The following is a 17,311-nucleotide window of genomic DNA, read 5'->3' as shown; positions in this document are numbered from 1 at the left end:
TAAGGTTAAAGCTTACTGTGAGATGATATATAATGAATTGAAAAAGATGTTTAAAATAACATTTGTAAAAAACAACCCAGAAGCTTTCCTTTGGGAATTATAGGGGTAGAATTAACTAAACAATATAGAAATTTATTCATGTACAGCGGCAAGAATGTTATTTGCCCAAAAATGGGAAGAAGTCCCGACGAGAGAAGAATGGATACAAAGACTTATGGACTATGCAGAAATGGCAAAATTTACCAGAAGAATAAGAAATCAAGATGACAAAGGTTTTTTTTTATATAAAAGAATGGAAATATATAAAAGATATATAAGATATATAAGATATATAAGATATATAAAAGAATGTGCGGATGCGGGACAGGGTCTTCTCAGTGGTGGCTGCTCCCAGACTCTGGAACTCCAGAGTTCCAACAGGTTTTTGGGAACTGGCTGCTTTTTTAACGGTAATTATTTGTATGCTTTAAAACAGATTTTATATAGTATGTGTAAGGAAAACACTGGGGACTAATTTGAAAAGAATGTTTGGTGTTTGGGACTTGTGTGTTTTGCCCTGGAATCAGCCTCTCCCTTCAGTGTGTGTTCTGTTAAGTTCATTTGAGAATGTAATTTAAAAGGGACCAGCTGCCTCCTCATTTCTTGCCTCAGACTTGCCTCATATTATTGTATTTCGTTTCTCCCATTATGTTATTTTGTCACCGTTTTCTTCAATATTTATATTATTAATTGAATATATATACTATCCTATACCCAAAGGTTTCAGGGCGGTTCACAGAACAAAAGCAAAATATAAAACCACAAAATATATAATCAACATGAAAAACAACCTAATACCCCCCCCCCAAAAAAATAAAACCCCACATTTTAAAAGGGCATATTATTAAAGCTTAAGTTAACATTTACGTGAGCCACTTATTTTCTCAAAGAAAAAGAAACTCAGCTGAAATGGAATATCCTAAACTTGGGTGAGTGAGGAGATATTCCCAGTTTGCCAAGAGGATTTATTTTGTTAATCACGCCCCCCCCCACAACAGTATGCGTATAGTTTTTAATTGTTTTTAAATCGTGGGGTTTTTTTCCTTAAAAAAAAGTGATTCTTGTTTTCATTTGCAAGCAGCCTTGAGTCCTGTCAGGGGGGGGGAAAGGCGAGATATAAATAAATATATATATAACAAGATGCTCACTACCATCCTGTTAAACTAACGTCGATTTCTCTCCAGCAGCACTTCCGCCACTCTTGCCCCCGCATATGGTGGAGGCACTGTAGCAGGAACCGGAAGTCAGGCGACGCCGAAAGAAAGCCTCACTTGTCGGGCTTTCTCTTCCAACCCCCAACCGCCGCATCTCTTAGCGTTTCCCCTTCTCGCCGAGGCACAAGCGCCCGGCTGACGACAAACATGCGGCGGCGCGGGTGCGCATGCGCGCGCCGGGGAGAGAACCGCAAGCCCGCGCCAACGGGCGGGCGGGTGAGTGAGTGAGTGAGTGTTCCCAACGCAGCCTCAGGCAGCGCCAGCGTTCCCGCCACGCGCCGACGCAAGGCCGCGCGCGCGCGCGGGCGAGAGAGCGACGCTAGGTCCAGCCCGGCCTCGTCGCCGGTCGCTCGCTCCCCAGTCTCCAGACGCTGACGGAGGAGGGCAGCGCTTGGGGAGCTGGAGGGCGGAGCTTAGCAGGGCGGGCCGGGCCCCGGGGCTGCGCGGGAACCTCGTCCGCGGTGCCTGAGGGGTGGAAGCGAGGCTGGAGCCTTCGAGCCGAGCGCCTTGAACTCAGGGCCTCTCCTGGGGGACGTGAGGCGCCGAAGCCGTGACTCTTCGCCCCGTATCCTGGCGCTGCTGCTCCCGTCGGGTCCCAGGCGGGGCTCCCGTTGCCATAGCGACGCGTGGATGAGCCCTCTCAGAGTAGAGATGGCGGTTGACATTTCTCCTGCCATGTGACTGAGGAACTTCCCAGCCCCCCCCCCCCCCATTTGTGGCCATTCATGTGGACCATCCATCACCACCTTGGTCTCTGTTGGCTGCTTAGAGCCCAGCTGCGCCCTGCAGCTCTCCTGAGCTTAAGTAAGACCAAGTTGCTTGAGAAGGTTTGCTGGCCTCTGTTGAAGTCGCCTCGGGTGCTATGAGATGGGGATGGTGCTGCGTTTATTCCCACCTTTCCCAGTGTGTGCTTTGCTTCAGGCAGGCTTGCTGTGAAGTAAATGCTACATAACATGAGGAGAGAGAGAGATAGGGCAGACTTAATGTAAAAAGAAATATATGTGGTCCAGCAATAAAGCTACCGCTACATTTGCAAAGCTAAGCAGGCTCTGGTGTGGTTTCAAATTGGATGGGAGACTGAGATTCCTGTGTAGATGACTCCTGAAGTCCCTTCCAACTCTAATTCTATGATTCTATTCAATAAAATATGCTATGATATTTGCATTATTAACGTTCTGCTGCACTTCACTGTCAAAATGTTGTCGGTTTTGAGATCCTAAAAGGACATGCTGAAATTGTTAACATTCTAATACTCGGGTTTTGTGGCAGTGGTGGAATTTCAGAAGGGAAGGGAGCTCCTTATTTTGGGGTGACTCAATTTTATTTTCAAATTGATAGGACACCTGAGTTTTTTATTTGAGAGAATTGTGATGTTCCATTTGTAAAACATTCCCATTAGAATTCTCAGACTAAGATGGCAGCTAAAGGTTTTCTGTGGCGGTTTTAAAAACCTAACTGCTCTCTATATTTGTTTCTGTTTTTATATAAAGGCCAGCTTATTAGCATAATAGAAAAGTCAGATATGTGATATGACTATATTGTACAGCGCTGTCACGTATGTAGGCTACTATCTGGTGTTTCCTATAATTGTTTTTGTAGTGAGGGGGGTGGTCATCCTACATGGAATGGTAGTACCTTCACAAAAATATACTGCATGAAATCTCCAATGGACAGAAAAATGCTATACTGTATGCTTATTAATTTGTTTTCAGGGAGAGTCCTCAGCTGTGTTTTCTCTTGGATGGAAGTATGCTGTTCTCCACAGAAGATGGTAACCTTGAAGTATGAGCATGGAAAAGGGGATAAGCTCAGTAGAAGTTCTACCCTCCAGATCTTCACACACCACTGCAGTAGGGGAGATGGTGAAAGAACACGAAGCAAAGCAAGCTCAGAAAGGGAGACGAGTGGGATTTGTACTTGTCCATGCAGGTGAAGGCATGTGCGGTGTCTCATAGGAAATTTGTGTATAATATTTTGGGGGAAGACGGGGGGTAGAGAAGAAATTGATATGCAGGAATTTGCTCTCATTCAGGGGTATGCTTCATCTCATTTAAGATAGGAAGTATGATGCATATATCTTTGCACTTCTCATTTGAGCTGGAGATATCTCATTTTATGTTTAATGTCATATTCTCCTGCACTTTATCATTTGAAAACAAAAACTGTATTGGGCCCCTTTTACATTTGTGGCCCAGTGTGGGAGCTGCTTCTGCATGGTGGTGCAGTTTCACACTTTAGCGTTAGGCATGTGTGTGGGTATTTCTGATGCAGCTGGCACTCTGCTAGGAGGCCGGGTGCTGGCTGACTGCTGAAGACCTACCTGTTCAGTCCCTATTCTTGAGGTTGCACTGTTCACATGCATGTCCTTATACTGCTGGATTGCACTAGGTGGAGGCAGTTCCCCCACTGATGGCAGTGTGTACGAATGAACTTTTAATGGGCTGTATTTTATATTGGTGAGGAAAGGTTAGTTCTGTTAACTTTAGTTAAAGTGGGAGGGTCTAACTAATTGAATTAATCCCTTCTATCCCCTCTTCCCTTCAAATCTTCCTTGATATTAGGTGCAGGGTATCATTCTGAATCCAAAGCCAAAGAATATAAGCATGTGTGCAAAAGAGCATGTAGGAAGGTAAGAGTTTGCTAGTTTTGGAGCAAGTGTTTAATCTTTTGGAACATGTTACTGTATTTCTTCATGAAGTACAGAATTGAAATGTTACTCTTTTCTCCATGTATACACAAGGATGTCCCCTCCCGTAAATATATAACTTATAAATAAAAAAATGTCATCTGTCTGATAGCAACTTTGAAAATTTAAAATTATTTTTTAATTTAAGTGACATTTCTGCACAATACTTGAGAAAGTCATCATCTTGTGCAAGGAAAAAAATGGAATGCTTATGTTACTTGTGTAGTGTTTCAGCTGCTTCAACACCTTGAAATCCCTTGATCTTTCTGCTCTTCTTAATTTTCTCATTTTGTAAGATGCTTGTGATAAATTTTGGATCTTCACAAATTGTCTTTTTATTAGCTCTACATAGGCTGTAATCTTATACATATGTACATAGGAGTAAGTCCTGTTGAAGTCAGTGAGACGTACTTCTGAGTAGCCATGCATATGGTTGCACTGTTAACTATTTTATTTCCATTTTTTCTCTTACTACGCTTGGTATAGTATCTGACCTAGATGGCGTTGCACTGACTAAAGAGTAACCAGCTTCCTTGCCTCTTGTATTTTAACTTCAGCTTTATCACTATTTAATATGTTTTAAGAGTTTAAAATCTCAACCTTATTTATATAGTTACATATTTAGAACTTGCTTAGGAACAGCCATAAAAATATTTTTCTGAGTTGAAGTGGGATTTTGTATTGCTTCTCACTTGGGCTTTCTTGAACCCCTTGGAGGGAAGGAATTCTCAAATTGGGGAATAACAATTGGGAGTATCTCCTTGTGTCATTGTTAGGAACCCAAGCTCAACAGACTGTAGAAATCCTGATAGGAAGTGAGGAAGGCCCAGAGGTAATCTCTGTCAATTGGAGCCCTGTTGGATAAAAAATCTTCAGATGTGTCTTCAGTGTTATACAGTGGTACCTCTAGATGCAAATGGGATCTGTTCCGGAGCCCCGTTCGCATCTAGAAGCAAACGTAACCAGCGATGGCACGTCTGCGCACGGGCGCGTCGCTTTTTGTCGCTTCTGCATATGCGCATGACGTCATTTTGAGCGTCCGCGCATGCGCAAGCGGTGAAACCCGGAAGTAACGCGCTCCGTTACTTCCGGGTTGCCTCGGAGTGCAACACAAACGCGCTCATCCCGAAGCACATTCAACCCGAGGTATGACTGTAGTAAGCCAGTGCAAATGTTAGAACATCAATGGAAGATGTTCCCTGTAGATCCTCTCGCCTTCCCAGTCCATCAGATGTTTGGATTGCTTTTAGTTGCTGTGTTTGGCATTTCACTTCACTCTACTTTCTGGACAGAAAACCAACAAATGTCTAATCTGAAAGCAAGCCTTATAACATCTTTTTCGCCCGCAGTGTGGCATTAGGTTAATGCAGTTTGTGTGTGTGTGGTGGAAATCTGTTTCAGAACAGAAGTATGCTTTCTTTACAAATCCATAATTTGAAAAATATTTTCTCATTATTGACTGGTTTGTTTCCTATTTCATGCAGTGAAACTGGGGGGAAATTCCATTTTTCTCTGTGTAAATGGTGGTGTTGGTATTTTAATGTCCTAGTGTTATCTTAATATGTGAAGTACAATGTAGTCAGAGTTACTGGTATTATGTGGTGCCTTAATTTAATAATAGTGAAATAAGTGTTTAGTTCCTTTATTTCAATTCTCAGAGTACTCCATACACCAGGGATGGGGAACCCCTAGATGCTAGTGGTTTGCAGCTCCCATATTCCCAGACCATTGGCCAGGCTGGCTGGTGCTGATGAAGTCTAGCAACTTTGGAGGACCACAGGTTCCCCATCCCTGCCCTGCACCCTTCTTGATTATAATTATGTTTTGTAATGTCTGTTTCAGGACCAAGTGGCTCTTTGGCCTTTTCTGTATAGAAGATTTAGTATGTAAAAAATAAGAGGCAAAACTTTATATCCTAAAAATTCTGTCTTCTAGGCAATTGAAAAGCTACAGGCTGGGGCTCTTGTAACAGATGCAGTGACTGCAGCGCTAGTTGAACTAGAGGTACTTCTTTTTATTCAGGCATTCACTCTTTTGGTTGCAGTTTGTTGACCACGTTTTTCTGTTCAGCTGCCCTATATTAAATGCATTAACTTTGCAACCAATGCTAGAAGTCTTTCATATGTAAAAGGGCAATTTTAATATAATTATGATTTCCCTCCTCATTTTTCTGTCTGCTTCTGCTTTTTATTGCTGCAGGTGTCATTCCTTTTGTGGAAAGGAAGGTGGCTGAGCTTATCACTCTGGGTGCATTTCAGCTTTTTGTTGTTTTTTCTTTGGCAGTTAGGGTTTGCTTCCTTAATGTCTGCTTTAATCGTTGTGAGGAGCCACTAGTAATTCCTAATGTGCTTTCAATAAAGACATGCATCTGTTTTCATAAGATGAGCGACCATGCCATAACAAAACACCACATTAATTCCCTAGGTAAGACCTGGAACAACTAATCTTGCTACCCTAAAGATGTGGTATGATTTAAACAAACATGTTTTTTTAGTTAAATTTAAAAAGTGCAGTAGAATATCACTTGGTATTTCTGAGGAGCTTAAAAAGCATGAATAACTAAACAGATAACAGTACTGGAATTACAGTTGTCCCATAGGTCAGGTTATTGTGTTTGAAAGTGAAAATGTTCTGAGTCCCTGCAGATGTGCAGGTAATTACATAGAGAGAATTAGCTCCTAATCGAATGATTTCTGATATCAGTTCTTGGCCACTCAGCTCTGGTTTCGTAGGAGGTATAGGTACTTCACTGTCTCTTAACTATGATTTGAAATATTAAGCTTTAAACCTTTAACTATTATTATGAATATGCCATCAAATGGTTGGCATGTGCATGGAAATTGATACTGCAGATGAGATGGGTTATTTCTGAATAGATGGGTGAATGCCAGACAGAGCTTTCCTTTCCGAGCCAGCTTTGTCTGCTTTCTTTTCCTTGGTCTCTGCTTCTTCCCTCTCTTTGTCCCTTGGTGGTTCTGCTTCACCTTACCTGCTGTTTTCTATATGCTCTTCCTTCCCTTTGGTCTTATTCAGTGGTAGTCCACCCCTGTGACCATGTTGGCAATGGTGGGATGCAATCTTAAGTCTTCTCCCAAATATATTTGTAGGCCTAGCAATAAGCATTACTATGAGAATGGCTTTGCCACAACTTCCCCATAGAATCCACTTTCTTTAACTTGGTTACCTTTCCCCCCCTGCATGTCTTTCTCTGCCTTTTAAAGCTTAATTGGATGCTGAAATGTATCAGTTGGAATATGCACAGTGCCCCACCTTGCCCTTTAGTCCAGCTGTGGGGAACCTTCCCAGATGTTGCTGGGGGAAAAACATATTTGGAAAGATCTGGCTTGAGTTCTTTCAGTTCTTGATATTTCGTCTTTATTTCTCAGTTCCAAGGGGATCTTGGAAACTGTGAATAAACAAGGGTTTACAACTGGTAGGAGGAAAACATTACTTTCCATTCTGGCTGAACTATAATCATATGAGTTCTTAATGGAGTTGAGAAGGAACTTTTCTTTGATAGTAGATCAGGGCCTTTATCAATGTTGCTACCAGTACCTGTAATACTGATAGGAAAGTCTCTGAATGTAGAGGAATGCATAAGGAGCTCCTGACTGAGGTTACCTTTTTTATTTTTACACCCTTTTTTACAGAGACTTCTACAGAGTAACTACAAATCATCTGATTTTGTTTGAATGTGAGAAAGAGGGGGAAAGATGATGTGCCTTTTCAGGCAGTTGTCTCCTCCCATCTGCTCCCCACTCAGTTCTGCTGAGTTTACATATTGTCGATTACACAGGATTCCAGCCAGTCCAAGAGGCATCACTTCAAAGACTTGTCAAGGAGCAGGAGTTTCTATTGATCTTTTATGAGCTAGTAGACAGTTTGCTTGTGGTATGCTGGCTGTTTTTTGCTCACTTTCTGTGCAGAAAGAACGCAAGCTCCTTGTGCCAGACGATGTGACTTCACAGAAATGCAGCCAGCTACTCTGTGAATTGGACATAGCAGTTTGCATGTTGAGAAGATAATCTGCTGTGATTTAGTTGTCAGTGACCGCTGTATTTCCTAATATTAAGGTGGCTGATGATGATTGCAGGTCCTTGCCAGATGAGGACATCATTAAGTATTTTTACATTCCTTTGGTGTGAGCAGAAAGTGTGATGAATATTTGTAAATACAGCACGAAGGAATCTAGAACATCAGAGATGGATACTTAACGGGACAGCACAAGCTGCAAATATTAATGCTGTGGGTGGGAACCCCCCTGCATCCCGACCAATGTGCAAATCCAGAGTTCCAGATATTTGGGTGGGCGGAGAACTGGAACATGCTGTCTTTCCTAAGGAGGTTCCTTAAGGATGCACACCCTCCCCAGCACACATACACACTCAATTTCTGATTATTATTTTTCTAGATTGTTCCCCAGGAAAGTTCCTCAGTACTGGGCAGTAAGTAAGGGCTTAATTCTAGTTAAGATTAATTGGAAGTATTAGCTATTAGACCTATGTCAGGTGTGGGGAAGGTCCGTGGGCCAGTTGTGACCTGCAAGGCCATTTCCTGCAAACCACACTCACCTGTGCATCAGCTGATGTGTCTGGTGATGTCAGCCAGGCAGGAGGACAGAGCTTAATCCTGTACTGGCTACGTGCCTGTTCTCAGCAGGGAGTAAGGTGCTTCTCAAAGCATGCTTGAAGCACCCTGTACACTTCTCCTGTAACAGGGAGGGAGGGTGGGTGGGTGGCAGCCGCTGCTGCCTGCTCACAGGAGAAATTTCAAGCAGCATTTTTGAGAAGTGATGTAAAGCAGCCCTGCTGCTCTTGTTTCAGCTGAAATGGGATAACAGGGGCTGCCTTAAAGCACTTCTCAAAAACGCAGTTTGAAGCAGCTCTCCTCTCCATTTAAAAGAAAAGGGGGCGACTACTTCCAACAGCACTTCTGCAAAAGGCTTTAAGACAGCCCCTGTGTTCATAATTCAGGCTGAAACAGAAGCATGGGGTTTGTCTTATAGCATGTGCAAGTCTCCCTGCACTCCCCTCTTTAACTTCCGAGATCAGGAGTTTAAAAGGGATGGGGAAGACTTGCACAGCTGCGTATTTAACAGGTGGGTGGCTCCAACCACCTGTCAGTCATATGATGTCATAATGCTGTGTGATATATAAGTGAGTGACCTGGCCCATCTGTCAAATTTGACCCACAAGGCCAATCTTAATAAGGATCTGGCCTGAGAAGCTGAAAAGCATCCCACCCCCCTTTTATGTGGACCTTAATCAGATGGGAATTTCTCTGTATTGTTTCTGGAGTTGGAATGCCCAGGACAGCCTGGAGAATTGGTCATTTTCTTGGCATTCCCAGAGACATCACATACAAAGTTTTGCCTTCTCATGACATTTTGTAGATTGGTCAGAGAAGATAAATGTGATCAGTGTTTTGCAGTTATCAGTTGTTGCTTAAACACAACAAGATTGTTCTTGTTGTTGTAGAAATAAAGGGACAGCTTGTGAATAATTTCAGTTGAAATAAAATATAGTATCAAGTCAAGTGCATGCTGTTAACTTTCAAGAAAGCAGTGCTGAGACAGTTTCTCTATTGGAGTACTTTTGATTATTATTTTTTAAGCCTGCTCTATTGCAGAGTGTGTTGCTTTGGTTGTTGCTTAACCTAGTTTTTTATTTTTATGTGAAAAATGTTTTGTGCTGAGCTTTGTGGGTGGCTGGCCATTTCTCTTAGCTTTTTCTCGCTCCTTTTTTTTCCCAAGTGAAAGAGAACTCTTATCTGTTTTCTTAACAGATGAATATTGTATTGACACGTTTTGGAGGACTGGAAAGTCTAAGCTGAAGAATACTAGAGATGGCAGTGACATGCATTGCTGCTATAAAAGAGTGATAAAAGTTCCTAGCAGATCTTTCACATTTTATATGTGACTTTATTTTAATGATTGCAGCTCATAAAATGAGATTTTCAAATCATTCCCTCCCTTCTTTCACAAGCATAGGTAGTCTTACATCACTGGGCTAATACCATTAGTATTTAAATGATATATTTGAGTTCATTCTTCTGATGGTAATTGACAAAGTGTAGAGAAAAGACCATTTTCCGTAGGCGTTATTCTTTTTCTGACTATTTTGGGCGGTGTGAGTGTGACGTTTTCCCTATGATGCCCTAACATTTTATCTGTGATTAAAACACAGTGGCTTCAAAGCATAGCCTAAAATTTAACATACCAAAAGATTCTTTTTTGTTGAATTTCGTCGGTTTGCCACTCCCATTTTCCATCAAGGACCCTTTCTAGTAAGGCATCTACTCCCTCCCCCAAGTTCCTTGTCCTGTGGTGACTATCAATAGAAAGGGTCAGTGCTTTTTTTCTAAAAAAATGTTTAAAGGTAGTCTCATTTTGACTCAAGAAAATCACCATTTTATAGTTCAAATTGGGAAAAATAAATACAGTAAATGGACAAAAGTACAAAGATGCACAAAATGTTTAGGGGCATTCATACCCCTGTGTACCCCCAGAAAAAAAACACTGGAAAGGGTCAAACACCATGATGATGTAAGGACTGGTTGGAGCAAAAGTGGAAGACTATGGCAACTTTCGTGGACATGATCAAGACAGAATAGCTTGAGTTGCCCATGGCAAGAGAAGGCATCTAATAAATTCAGATAATAATAACTTGAGTGCCCAGTTATGTGACATAGACTACATTCGCCCATCCTAGTAAGGCATGGTTAATGGTTCACTGTGAACATGGAGATCAACTTTGATGCACCGTGCTAATACGTTAGAGCAACAACCACAATCAAAGGCTTAGAAACACACTTGGGGATTGTGCTGTGCTTTTCTCAAACCAGAAGCAGTGAGCCTTGGCTTCAGATGATGGCTTGTTTGAAGTGAAACAGACCATGATTCCTCATTTGAATGTAATGTTAATCTAAGAATCCTGGTTTGTTGCCCATGCTTGTTATCAGGGAGAATTGGAAGTAGGAGCACGCTGTGTGACTGTAGTGAAAATGTTATTTACCGTGAATTTCTGTTGTGTTGGAGGACATTCTCTTCTTACGCCTCCTCTTCCAGCAGGAGGAGTCATCATGCCCTCCAGATCTTCCTGCCTTAGATGGAATAGGACGGGTCTTTTGCCTATCTGGTGAAAATTCCTTTTTTTCCTTTACGTTTGCTGTGAGTTCATTCCTTCTATTTCCTCCTCTTCCCTTGCTGTGTTTGTCAGGTTTGTTGTTTACTTCTTGGTTTTTTTATGTTTGTGTTTCCCCACAAACGCCCACCCACACCTTGTGTGTTGCCTTTGTTTGTTTTTACTTCCCGGGGTGGTGGTGGTTTCCCTAGTCATTTTCTCCTGGTTCCTTTTTGGCCTCCTGGTGAGTTCTGCATTACTACATCAAACAGGACTACGACTGTTGGACACTGAGCACCCTTATTGCTTAGTGGATATGGCAGGGTGCTGCATTACTCCATCAAGGAAGACCACCATTATTGTGAAAATGAAATCCTTCACTCCTCAGTGGCAATTGCAGTAGGTCCCGCATTTACCCCACCAAGTGATATTATTGTCTTACCGGAGATAGACAGCTAGTGTTGATTTTACCCTTGGTCAGTCCTACATTTACCGCCTCATCAAGCGGGACCACAATTAAACAGCCTTTGGGTGCCTTTTTTGTTCTTTATGGAATGCACCTGTGATTTGTACTGACAACACTTTGACATGAGCTTACACCAACAAGCAGGGTGGTACCCTCTTGCAGAGGTTGTTTTTGTATGAACTGAGTTATCTTCCAAATAACTTACAATCTTCCACAGTCCAGTTAACTGACGTTTTTAACCCATGTGAATTTACAAAGGCTTCAGATGTGAATGTGAATTTTTTTTTGGTAAGGGAAGATATCTGAAAATTGTTTTACATCAATGCCATAATTTATTCAAAGGCTTAATTCAAACAATACAGAGATATTTCTGGGACAGAGAATATATCCCTTACCAGAGACACTCCTCCAGCTCAATCCAGTATACCATTAATCATGGCATATTGTAACCCACTGAGTCTTTGAATTGTCATTATGAGTTTGTTTCCAACACTGTGATCAAGGCTTCCATACTGATCTTCATAAAAAGAATATCTTTGTTTTTTTGGAACATCTGAGGAAATGTGCTAATTTAAGAAGTTGCCTCGTTGCATTGGCCACAGACCTTTGATCTCATCTGCTTATTTTGCTTGTTAATTAGTTGCCAGTTATTTGTGTAACTTTAATTTATTGAACCATTTCAGTGTTTCTTCGCAGATGTAAAATACCACCTGCAGTTTGGTTTTGAGGAATGTTTCCCTTCTAGCAAGAATAGAGAGATAAATAGAAGTTGCAATTTGGGTTGTGCAGAACAGAAATGGGAAGAGAACAGAAATTCATATGGTGCTGTAATTTACTGAGGTTGTGGGATAGCTCAGTCAGTAGAGCAAGAGGCTCTTAATCTCAGGATTGTGAGTTTGAGCCCTATGTTGGGCAAAAAGATTATTGCATTGCAGGGGGTTGGACTAGATGGCCCTTGTGGTCCCTTCCAACTCTACAATCCTGTAATGTTCCCAGGGCCTGTCTCCAGGTCAGTCCCTCAGCTGCTCTGCTGAGTCCAGACTTTCCTTAAAGTACTGTCTGCCATCATGTACTGGCAGCAGTAGGTCTCTCTCTTTATATTCTTCCTCTAGTAAATCTACGCAAGACACATGAAGTGAGATACAGTCACCTTGGAATCCAGCCAGACCAGATCATCGACAGTTAAAACATAAACATATATTTGCTTATGGAAAATAATATTTAAAACAAGTAGTCATTGTACACAGAATTCTCATATTTTCAGTATCATAACATAAGTCTTCTCCGCAACATCTGTGCTTTTATGCATGTGCTTTCATGATCTCTGTCATTTCATTCCTCTTGTCTGTTTTGCTCGCAGACACTCTCTCCTTTTAGTTGTCATTTCTGAACCCCACCCTGTCATTCACTCTGCTCTGCCCAACATTCCATTCAGCTTCCCTAATGTCAGTCATCCTTCCATTGGCACTCGACAACTTTTGAAGATTAATGCTGCAGGTCTTAATGACCATTGCCTATTGACACTTTTAGGAAATAGGTATTCATACTGTCACATGTTCTCCAAACTGGGGAGACCAATTACATAACCACATTTAAAAAAGTTATTATATATATATACTTCCCAAACAGATACAGTTTATTGGTCTCTGCCCCCCTTTGGCTTCTTTTCATATACCGTATTTTTCTCTCTATAACACTCACATTTTTTCTCCTAAAAAGTAAGGGGAAGTGCCTATGCTTGTTATTGAGCGAATGTGTGGTCACTGGAGCCGACTGGCCTGAGTACAGGGGCAAAAATCAGAACGCGCGGAAGAGGGAAGGCTAAAGAGAGGAGGTTGCTGCTTTCCTGCATTCTGCCTCAGGGTCTTACTGCCCACCCTCTTCTGTTTCCGGTTGCTGTGTTTGCTCAAACGCAACAAAGAGCAGGGAAATCCCCTGCCCTCCTGGCAAGCAGAGGGAAAAGGAAAAGATCACGTCCTTCCTTCTAATTCCTTCCTAGTCACACTGCGCGCAGGCTCCAGCCCACCCGGCTTAGGTTCCCTCGGCTAGGAGCGCAGCTGACAGCCACCACCTCCTCCTCTCCGTGCTCCGGTGCTGCTGCTGCTGCGTCCAGCATTATAGGGACTCACAGGCAGCCGGAAAACATGCAGGTGGGAGAGAGAGAGGGCTGGCTTGGGTGGGTGGGGGAAAACTTTTGCTTTCCTTTCCTCCCTCCCGTTAAACCCCTCTCCTGCATTGTTAGCCAGCTGCTTCTCTGCACACCCCTCTCGTGCTCCTTGTCCCTTCTGTGTTTTTCCTTCCCTCCCCGCTTAAAACGTGGTTACAAAGCACGGATCCACATGGATCCTCAGGATCTTTGCATTGGGTCACCCCAAATTCACCATCAGATCACATAGCATGTCCATGGCTACATCCTGCACCAAAAAAAATCACGCACCCACTGTTGCCTGGGGCTGCAATGGTGCAAAAACGTGGTTACAAAGCACAGATCCACATGGATTCTCAGGATTTTTGCATTGGGCTACCCCAAACTCACCGTCAAATCACATGTCTGTGGCCACAGCATGAAGCACAAAAATGATACGTCCACTGTTTCATTCAGATTTTTTTTTCTTGTTTTCCTTCTCTAAAAACTATGTGCGTGTTATGGTCAGGTGCGTGTTATCGAGCGAAAAATACGGGTAATTGTAAGTAGCCAGTTGAGTGCTTGAGAAAGAGCTGACAATAAGTAAATGCGAGAAATGAGAGAGTGCTTGCTTATAGTGATAGAGTCTTTGTATTGTACCACAAAGTGCCTCTGGCTCATAGTTCAGCCACACTATTAGGTGTTTGGGAATGTAGTAGGTTGTATTCTAGAGCCTTTTATAGCTTTGTCTTTCCTGAAGGAGGCTGAAGTGCTCAGTGGACACTGCTAGCTAGCTATTACTGTGATTACAATAGGTTTGTACACAGTCTCATAAATGTAACAGTAAGGATTTGTTTTCGCAGAAACTCTCTCTCTGTATGCATGTATATAAATATATCTAAAACCAACAACTTCATATGTCCCAGAGGCCTGAGATTTTGTTTTTGACAGTTCATAGAGAGATAGATAACTGTAATTATTTAATGATTGGTCTTTAGGCAGTGTATGTAATATTAGCCCTGTGCATGAGCAAGCAGGTGTTAATCAAACTGGCCGCTGAAACGACGTTTAGCACATAGTGGCCCAGTTTCCATATCATGGTAAACGTAGTTAATGGTTCTGTGAGTGTGGAGATTGCTGCTGCTGCTGCTGCTTTGTTCCTTCCGTAGTGCATGTGGGAGCATCGATGATCTGTGGCTTAGCGTTCTGTCTGCACCATGGATTGTGGTTTTGTTTTGCTCCAAACAAACCACAACATGAAGGCAGGAACAAGCCTTGCCTAATCTTTGTAGTTTGTTTGAAGCAAGCCAAACCAATATCTCCAGTTCAGACAGAACACTAAGCTAGGGATTGTTGATGGTTACTTCCAGTTGCACAAGGGAAGGGAAGCCCCATGTCCCCAGTCAACAATTAGCTATGTCTTACCATGATACGTACATGCAAAGAAAAGCTGTGCTGGAATCTCAGAATTCAGAAACTTCTTGAGGTGTTACAGCACTGAGCCCAGTTATGAAACTGCTGATATATTTGCAAATAAATATTGGATAGAAAATATTGAAGAAATGTAAGTAATAGTACATGTGACGAGGGAAATTTATTTTGACACTATATGATTAGAATTATCAACTACAGTTGTTATGGGAACAAGTCAGTGATGAGATAATTCTCATTCTCAGTGTGATAAGCTATGCCTTAAGCTCTGAAGACTTGGTTGACAAATGCTTTGGCTGATGTTTTTAATCTTTATTCTCTCATTGTGATGGATTGATCTTGCTTATTCACCAGAACAAACCCATGATCATTCTGTTTGGGAGGATTGTGTGTGTTTTGCATACTGCTTAGGGAATGCAAAATTGTTGTGTGTTTTGTTTTTTTTAAGAAATGAAATCAATTGTGTCCTTAAATGTTACTCCCTAATTTGGAGGCTGGGATGGAAGGAGGAGGAGAAATGACAGTGCAACTTGGGCAGATTAATGGCCTCATTTTAAAAATGGCATTGCTTTCAAGGCTTTGTTTGGTCTTTTATGGAACTGAATGTTTGTAGCTGGAATAATTAACATCCTCTAACTGTTCTGTGTTATATGGTTTATTTTCTAGTAAAAGGGATACCAGTAAGTTTTCTGCAATAAGGTTCCACTGAAATATGTGTGAAAAGTTAGGCATGGCTAAGAGAAGTCCAACTGATTTCAATAGGGACAGAGTTTGACTAACTTAATAATAATAATAATAATAATAATAATAATAATAATAATAATAATAATATCTTGCTCTGGATCTAACCCAAAGTACTTTAATCATAGCTGTGGATTATCTGATTCCTGCTGGCCTACGTAAGGGTTATGATGACAAATACTCTTTATTTCCACACTTCAAAGATGTTACTTGCTTTGTAGTTTGGGGGAAATGAGAATTTCTTCCATATGAGTACTTTGACAGACTTGTTTCTTAAGCCACACCGCCTTTATAAGATGTGTAAATGTGATAATAAAATGGCTAGTTAAGAAAGAAAATAATAGGGTGGCAAATTTGCAGAGTTGGGATAAACCACTTTATCCTTTATTTTAGAGGTATTAAGCGCATAACTTTATCATCCAGCTTGCAAGTCCCCAAATGTTTCACACAGCCCTGCGTTCAGCTGTGTACCTTACTGAACCTTATTCAAATTCTTCTAGGCAATTCATATCTGGTGGCCATCTCTCTTCACCATGATGCAAAATGTCCATAATTGCAAATTTCCTTGTGGTGGCAGCTTTATTAACCCCCAACTACCTCCTTCTACTGGAAGAGTAGTGGCTGAGAAGCCCCCACTACAAATGCAACAGTTAGGATCCTGGACAATATACACAGATTTGGCTAATTTCTGGCCCACATCCTTGGTTTTCTGGTTGCACAACTATATATAGACAGTTTACTTTGGAGCCTCTTTTCCAAAATGCTTCACATGTCATGCAGCTTTGAGCACATATTTGCACGGTGTGTGAGGTTCCATATTACCATATTTTTCGTCCCATAGGACGCTCCGTCCCATAGGACGCACCTAGTTGTTTTGGGGGAAAATAAAGGAATTTCACCCCCCCTTTATTTCCCCCCAAAAAAGCAGGTCGGAGAAACCGAACCAGGTAGAGGAACAGCGGGATGGCGGCGCTGCGCCTCCCTGCTGTCCCCCAAGCTTGTGGGGCTGGCCGATGTCTGCCCAGCGCGAGGGGCGCTCTGATTCAGGGCGCCCCGCCCACCCGGCGGCAGGCTGCTATCCGCAGCGTGGGGAGCCCTGCGGGGAACTCCTGCAGGGCTCCCCACGCTGCGGATGTATGCCCGGCGCAAGGGGCGCTCTGCTTCAGGGCGCCCCGCCCGCCGGGCGGCAGGCTGCTATCCGCAGCGTGGGAAGCCCTGCGGGGAACTCCTGCAGGGCTCCCCACGCTGCGGATGTGTTCCCGAAGCGCCGGGCACCCTGAAAGCAGAGCGCCCGACGCTCCGGGAAGCAGGCTGCTATCCGCAGCCTAGACATCCCTGCGGGACCTCCCACAGGGCTGCCTAGGCTGCAGATAGCAGCCTGCTTCCCGGAGCGTCAGGCGCTCTGCTTTCAGGGCGCCCGACGCTCCGGGAAGCAGGCTGCTTTCCGCAGCCTAGACATCCCTGCGGGACCTCCCACAGGGCTGCCTA

At 42.8% G+C, this 17,311-nt stretch overlaps 1 protein-coding gene across 9 annotated transcripts in view; it reads left to right on the top strand.

The window, feature by feature from the left end:
- TASP1 (taspase 1) overlaps positions 1-17,311 on the top strand; it is a 67,170-nt gene that overhangs the window by 6,322 nt on the left and 43,537 nt on the right. For 2 of the 9 annotated variants that reach the window (XM_083607355.1, XM_083607347.1), the window contains exons 1-4: positions 1,325-1,469; positions 2,966-3,182; positions 3,815-3,882; positions 5,875-5,943. In XM_083607355.1, coding sequence (XP_083463481.1) covers positions 3,038-3,182; positions 3,815-3,882; positions 5,875-5,943 — 282 coding nt within the window. In that variant the 5' untranslated portion in view covers positions 1,325-1,469; positions 2,966-3,037. Of the gene's footprint in view, positions 1-1,324; positions 2,058-2,965; positions 3,183-3,814; positions 3,883-5,874; positions 5,944-17,311 lie in introns of those variants that run through there. The other 7 variants (XM_083607354.1, XM_083607348.1, XM_083607349.1 and 4 more) reach the window with 6 other exon arrangements.

The sequence above is a fragment of the Podarcis filfolensis genome (genome assembly GCF_964270895.1).
Source record: "Podarcis filfolensis genome assembly, chromosome: 3".
Classification (NCBI taxonomy): domain Eukaryota; kingdom Metazoa; phylum Chordata; class Lepidosauria; order Squamata; family Lacertidae; genus Podarcis; species Podarcis filfolensis.
This window is presented reverse-complemented; position numbering and strand designations above follow the sequence as displayed.